The sequence below is a fragment of the Setaria viridis genome, chromosome 8, assembly GCF_005286985.2.
Source record: "Setaria viridis chromosome 8, Setaria_viridis_v4.0, whole genome shotgun sequence".
In the NCBI taxonomy this organism is placed as follows: Eukaryota; Viridiplantae; Streptophyta; class Magnoliopsida; order Poales; family Poaceae; genus Setaria; species Setaria viridis.
In genome coordinates, this window is record NC_048270.2 from 24,540,510 (window position 1) to 24,548,147 (window position 7,638).

Here is a 7,638-nt window from a genome sequence, read left to right on the forward strand (position 1 = left end):
ATTCGCATCGTAATGGCAATGTATTTGACCCATATCATAACCTTCAACGTTTAGGAAATTAATGTTACATCCTCATATTTATTTTTTTAATACAATTATTTAACATTGATTAGTAATATTCAATATTCATATTAATTTTTATATAGAACTTTAATTTTATTTAGAAATATTTAATTTAATATTCAATAGTGATAAGTTTGCCCTCACTGTTATTTTACATGTTTGATTATATGCCTTGTTCAACTACCAAAAAATCAATATTAATACATACTAACAATATCTTTTATGAGTTTGACATAAATATTTTTTAAAGCTTCATGTACTTGTTTAAAAAGGAAAAATGTGCTAAAATAATAGAAAAAACATTCTTTTATACAGTTGTTAATAAATGAGCAAAAGCGTAGAAAAACTCTAAGGTCATAGTGTCTCTCTTATGGACTTCAGTATTTTGGCAATGCTAATGGCGTGATTGTAAATTTTTATTCAATTTTAAATAATGAACAAAGAAGTTATGTATACAATTGACAAGCAACGGCCTTGTCATGATCAACAACTTTTATTAACAAACATTAAGAATTATTGATGGAATAAAATTCACATGTCCATCTACTTTACTCAATACGTTGGCGGTTGCAAAGTTTGGACTGTAGGTGCACCAATTTGCTAAATTATTATACTAAATTTAGTATTTACAAGTTGTTAGACCAATACGCACCCACTTGTTAAGTTTTTTACTAAATTGAGTATTTTACAAGTTGTTGGACTAATTTGTACCCACCTACCAAGTTGTTGTATGGTGGGTGCAATTTACTAAGTTTATTAATCAATAACTAAATTTTACGTGCATTGGCGTTGTGAGATTGGCACTATCTATTTCATAAGAGAAAATACATTCGAAATATATAATATTTCATTTAAGATATATATTACTAGTCAAAGAGTTATCTTAGAATTATGACACTTTCCCAACTAGGTAATATTTGTGATAAGAGGAAGTAGCTCTGCACACCTGCACACTTATTCTCTACATTATCTAGCTTTAATTGTATTTTTCTCATGATTTTTCATCTCTAACTTTTTGAAATGCTCTTTTTCCTTTCTTTGCTCCAGCATTAAAACCTTCATGATATGATAGATTTCACAAATTTAGCTTTTGGTTATTGTGTTCTAGTCAGTTTAAATATATTGTTCCCAGATTCTCATCCTGCTATATGCATCCCTACCAATAGTTTCTTCAAGTATCAAGTATGCCTTTTTTCTATAGAATTTTTAGCCTACATTTCTTCTCTCAGTAGATGGACGTCCATCTCCGGTAAATGTATATGATAGGTTTTCGCAACATTTTTGTTTCCCCAAAAATATTTCACTTGGCTGATTGATTGACGAGTTCTACTGCTCCCATTATCCGTTCTCCCTGTTTCTGATGTCATGGCTTTATCCGAGCCATCTCTACATATGATCTTGGGCAGGCTTCAAGTTAAAGCCCATCTTCTCCAATAGATGACCACCACGCCACGGTTCAACCACCCAATCTTATCCGGCTCTGAGGTATGTCCAGGAAGTTTATCTCTTGTCGCTTCTAGGAGACTCGGCGAAGACTCTGCTACGAGCTTATTGGCCGGTGGATATACAGATCAAGGACACAGATACACCATGACGACTCACGAGTTGACTGACCAGGTGCGGTTGCCTCTCATTGGACAATGATATCAGCAGTGTCAGCGATGTATGTCAGCCTCGGGTTTTCTTTTTGCTGTGGGGGAAGACAAGGGCCTTGATGGCCACAAGCCCACAGCTTCACAATCACATGGGCATGGCTAATGCATGGAAATTTCCTTGAAGGACAGTGCTTCGATATGAAGCCCTACCAGTGCTGTGGGCCTGTGGGGCTAGCGAGTTGTGAAACCAGTTGACTAATTGACTTGAGATTCTCCTCCATTTGAAAATATTTTAGAAGGACGCCTGTTGTCTTAGAAAAACTAGGCCATTAGTTAAGTAGATCCAATGTTGAAGTCAATGGTTCAAGGTTGTTGGAACAGAAACAAAATACCCCGTGTGCTTAACGCCCCGTTAATGTGTCAAAGAGTGTGCCATATAAACCTGTTCAAAATTTTGCATGACATGTTTGTAGCATGTTGTGCATATGAGGCCTGAGTCCTGACAATGAAGGCGTAATCCAAGCTCCCAAATAGACACAGAGTGCTTGCAATCTTATCTACCAACCTTTTTCCGAAGTGGCTGAAAATAATAGAAATCCGATACCCCCAAACTAGTAGCAAGCAAGTTTCATCCACATGACAAAGCAAGTTTCAAACATCCAAACGATTCCAATCCACCACTCACATTTGCCCACCACGACTTTTCAGACGTTAGTTTGGTGCACCAATGTACTTGCTCACTGGCCGTTTTTTTTCTTTATACTTTTAGCAAAACGGCAAGTGACAAAGCAAGTGCAAGTGATATGTTTCTAAAGGCTACATTATCGTTTTAGCTGATGCAGAGGGACGGCCATCTCCTTCTAATGTATATACATTTTCGTTATCCCTGTCACTAATGTCATTTTGTCTTAGGGGGTGTTTGGATACTAGGTGCTAAACTTTAGCAGTGTCACATCGGATGTTCGGATACTAATTAGGAGGACTAAATATGAGCTAATTATAAAACTAATTGCAGAACCCCTATGCTATTTCGCGAGACGAATCTATTAAGCCTAATTAATCCATCATTCGCAAATGGTTACTGTAGCACTACATTGTCAAATCATGAACTAATTAGGCTTAATAGATTCGTCTCGCGAATTAGACTCCATCTGTGCAATTAGTTTTGTAATTAGCCTATGTTTAATACTCCTAATTAGCATCCAAACATCCGATGTGCTAAACTTTAGCATGGGGTATCCAAACACCCCCTTAGCTTGATCCGCAGCATTTTTGTCCATCATCTTATTAGGCAGACTTGAATCAGATCTGATCTTCTCCGACGGATGTGCGCCACGCCACTGATGTTGTGTAGCTCATCAGAGTTTATCTTGTCCCTTCTAGTAGACTCGGCAAAGACGCTGCAGTCGCTGCTGCGAGCTAGGTCGGTGGATACATACAAACACGCATACTACTGGGGTGTTTGATACTTAGGTGCTAAATTTTAGCAGTGTCATATCGAATGTTCGGATGGTAATTAGAAGGACTAAACATGAGCTAATTATAAAACTAATTGCAGAACCCTGTGCTAATTCGCGAGATGAATCTATTAAGCCGAATTAATCCGTCATTAGCAAATAGTTACTGTAGCACTACATTATCAAATCATGAACTAATTAGGCTTAATAGATTCGTCTCGCGAATTAGACTTCATCTGTGCAATTAGTTTTGTAGTTAGCCTATGTTTAATACTCATAAATAGCATCGAAATATCCGATGTGATATGTGCTAAACTTTGTGGGGTATATCAAACACCCCTTTACCGTGTCCCTAGTTGATATACGCAGTGTGCGGACACTGACGCAACGGTTCAACGTGTACAAGTGTCAGTGACATGTCAGCCTCGGATTTTTGTTCCTGTGGAAGAGGACCAGTGGCCTTGAGGGCCACGGCTTCAAAAACCAGATGGGCGTGGCCGCATGGACCTGTATGGCTTTGTGCCGCGAGTCTTCTCCTGGTACAGTGTCTCAGTGTGAATTGTGAAATCCTACTTCAGTGTTAGCCATGGACCACATTGACTATTTGACCTGAGTTTCTCTGCTTTAACACACCTCTAGGGACTGTTTTACATTAGTTAAGCGACCATCAATCCGTCATACTCGAAGCAATGCATCAATGTTGATTATACACTGATAAACATCCTGCTAAAGTTGTAAACGTTTTAGTCATCATTTCTCTACTCATAACTTGAAGAAAACAATCACACGGTATCCTATAGGCAGCCTGTGTTGTTCATGCGTGTCACGACGATGGGGGCGCATTCCCAACACCGAAATTGATAGTGCTTGCAATATTGAGGTCATGTTTAGTTGCTCCAAAACTTCCAACTTTGACACTATGCAAAAAGAAGATTCTCCATCACATCAAACTTGTAGTACATGTATGGAGTACTAAATGTAGACGAAATAAAAAACTAATTGCACAATTTTGTTGTACTTTGCGAGACGAATCTTTTGAGCCTAATTAGTCAATATTTGGACAATAATTCACAAATACAAACGAAACGCTATAGTGTGCTACACTGCTAGCACGGTGATTTTGCACCTCCAAACTTTGGACAACTAAACAAGACCTGAGTTGCAGATCCAGATATCCTGCAAAGCCAGATAGATAAAATACAATGCTCCTTACACAAACCTAGCAAGCATGTTCCAAAAGCTACACCCTTTATACACCACTCACATTTGGGGTTTGGCGGCCATAAGAAGATCCAAGCTCGCACGATCATACTTGCTCACTGGCCCTCCTTTTTCTTCACATTTTCAACTTAAAAGACAAGTTATAAAGGAAGTGATAAGGGGGTGTTTGTTTCTTTAAAATTTCTGTCACATTGAATGTTTAGATACTAATTAGGAGTATTAAATATAGACTAATTACAAAACTAATTGTATAGATGGAGACTAATTTGCGAGATGAATCTATTAAGCCTAATTAGTTCATGATTTGACAATGTGATGCTACAGTAAACATGTGCTAATGATGGATTAATTAGGCTTAATAGATTCGTGTCGTGAATTAGCCTCCATCTGTGTAATTAGTTTTATAATTAGCTCATATTTAGTGCTCCTAATTAACCTCCGAATATTCGATGTGACATAAATTTTAGGAGATCCTAAAGATCCTAACACCCCCTAAGTTTCCAAAGGCACCTGCACTTGGCAGCATTGATTGCTAACGTGTCTTGGGACTGTGCGTGCTAATCTGTGGACCAAAAGCAGAGCACGAGCAGTAGAAGGTTTCACACTTGAGATGCACGAACAAGGCACAGGAATTGAATCACCGTTTGGTTTGGGCTCTGCAGCACAAACCTTTCCCTCTATAAATAGAGGGGGGTGGCATCACACGCACCGTTCCATGCCACAAGCAAAGCTCGAGAACCCAGCTGAACAGAACAACACCATCACAGCTCAAAACATGAAGCTCGTGCTTCTCCTCCCTGCCCTTCTCCTCCTCCTCGTCCAAGCACAAGGTACGAATCAGTTTTCATCGCTCTCGATTGTCTCTGAAGAAATGCAATGAGGAATCGATCTGGAAACCCATCTCTCTGTTTCTTCTTTATGCTCGTTCTTGGCGGCGACGCAGGGGCGAGGCCGGCCGCGAGCCCAAATCCAAAGAAGTGCACGGCGTCGAGCGTGGCGGTGGAGCAGAGCAACACGGGTGAGAAGGCCGGGTTCGACCCTGTGTTCGAGGTGGAGGTGCGCAACACCTGCGGGTGCGCCGTCCGCGCCGTGTACCTCCGCTCCGAGGGCTTCGCGAGCTCCGTCGCCGTCGACCCGCGCCTGTTCCGCCGGGAAGGCCGCGACTACCTCGTCGGCGACGGCGGCCGGATCGAGCCCAACTCGGCCGTGCGGTTCAGCTACGCCTGGGACCGCGCCTTCCGGATGACGGCCGCCGCCGTGCACGACGACTGCTCCTGATCGGTCTCCGGCGAAAGCGAGCTGACAAATTTGCCTGGCAATCCAAAAAGGAGTACTGCGCAGTTGAACCTTACTTCTCCGAGTGAAGTGCAATAGCACCTGTAACGAGATCGTTTTTCTTTCCAGTCCCTGGAGATACTCGTCTGACAGTGAGATCACTTTATAAAACACATGTTCTCAGCTTTTTAATTCGCAAAAAAAAGTTTAGTGTTTGTTAAGTAGTTGATTAGCTTTACGAAGTTCATTAGCTTGATGAATCATACTAGTACTAGTTGTTGAGTATGTTTGTCTGTGCGCGTGTCCAAGGCTCCAAGCATCCATGTACGAACCGGAATCTTATGAACAAAAAGGATAAGCGAGAGGATCCAATTTTTCGCTGCAGAGATTTTCAGGTGGTGGGAATGATTGGTTGCTGGTGCTTAGCAGCGAAGGCACTCCACAGACTTGTATAGTGTCGGCGATGTATGCCGGTCTCAGTTTTTTCGTCTCTGTATGGGAGAAGACTTGCCTTGACGGCCACAGCCTTCACATGGGCATGGCTTCAGCATGGAAATTTCCTCGGAAGACTTGCTTAGTCTCTGTTTGAATTGATTATCCTTTGGACGCCTGTTCTACTTGAATAATAACTCGGCTATCCGTTAAAAAGGCGCAATGTTGGAAACAATGGTTTGGTTAATGGACCACAAACAAAATATCCGGCGAGCTTAACACCCTTTTAAAAGGGTAATGTTTGTTTGCTGTTTCTATATTCTATACTTGACATGAGGACTGATATCTATACCTATTATTAAAGCAAGCAATGTCTCTGGAGTTTTGGTACGTCACCCTAATTTTGCAAAAAAATCCTGACGTTTTGTGAAATCAACCCGCAGTCCAATTCTGAGTATAGGGGGGCTCGGTTGGAAAAAATAGGAAAGCGAGGGGGTTAAAGGGGAAAGAGCTCAGCTCCCTCGTCCCCCTCCCCTCCCTCGGGGGATCGAGACGCCGCCGCTCCGTCCGGCCCGTCCGGCTCCGGGCCCCTCCCTTGGGGGATTGAGATGCCGCCGCTCCGTCCGGCTTCGGGCCCCTCCCTCGGGGGATCGAGACGCTGCCGCTCCGTCCGACTCCGAGGCTGGCGGCCAGTTCCCACCTTCGTCCTCCACCCCATCTCCACCGGTGACATCCTACCGCCGCTCCGTCCAGCTCCGGGGCCGGCGGCCGGTTCCCACCTTCGCCCTCCACCCCATGTCCACCGACGACATCCCGCCGTCCTCCGACATCGATGCCATCATCCTCCGGTTCCTGCGCCACTTCAGGACCCGCACGACGCTGGCCGTGTCGACCCGGTAATGGCCACCGCATCCTCGAGGCGGCAGCAAAGCGGGCAGTGATTGGGGTGGAGGCTAGACTGCTAGGAGAGCTCGCTGCCGAATCGGATCGGAATGGAGGCTGACTCGGGGCCAGACTGCCAGGAGAGTTTGCTGCCGAACCGGATCAGAATCGAGGCCGACTCGGATAGGAATCGAGGTTGCGTTCTTGCCTAAATTTAACGTTGCGCATACATATTTACATTATGATAATATATCCATTCTGCGTTCAATGTTGTTTACGGTGTTCTTCAATGTATGCAGATAATGAGAAGACTGATGCATCTGCCAAGAAAAAACAAGAAAAAGAAGTTTAAGACCAAGGCTGATGGTGATGCAATGGACCTGAATAAGCCCTCCAATGCTGCTGATGGTGAAGCTGAGCCTGGAACCGAGAAGAAGAAGAAAAAGAAGCATAAGCTAGAGGAGGAGACCCAGGAGCAGGAGAATGGCGCTGCCAATGGTGACGCTGAGGTTAACGAAACTCCCAAGAAGAAGAAGAAGAAGAGCCGCGAAGTTTCAGAGGAAGCTGAACCTAAGACAGCCACTGAAGGGAAGAAGAAAAAGAAAAAGAAGTCCAAGGCCGAGGATGATGAGTAGTTTACCTACTATATGGTGATGAATTCGAGTATTTGTTGAAAACAGAGATGAACATCTAGATTGTGGTCCATGCAGAGT

General features: G+C 43.1%; 1 protein-coding gene across 1 annotated transcript; it reads left to right on the forward strand.

The window, feature by feature from the left end:
- The first annotated feature begins 5,010 nt into the window (after positions 1-5,010).
- LOC117866755 (TPD1 protein homolog 1) lies at positions 5,011-5,995 on the forward strand. Its single transcript, XM_034751036.1, has 2 exons — positions 5,011-5,166; positions 5,280-5,995. Exons 1-2 carry the CDS (start codon positions 5,052-5,054, stop codon positions 5,612-5,614), a joined length of 450 nt encoding a protein of 149 aa, XP_034606927.1. The 5' UTR covers positions 5,011-5,051; the 3' UTR covers positions 5,615-5,995.
- The last annotated feature ends 1,643 nt before the right edge of the window (positions 5,996-7,638 follow it).

Excerpts from the sequence above, each read along its gene's own strand:
- LOC117866755 (XM_034751036.1), top strand. The coding sequence starts at position 5,052 with ATGCCACAAGCAAAGCTCGAGAACCCAGCTGAACAGAACAACACCATC. Across the intron at positions 5,167-5,279 it reads CCTCCTCGTCCAAGCACAAG|GGGCGAGGCCGGCCGCGAGC; the intron begins GTACGAATCAGT and ends GCGGCGACGCAG.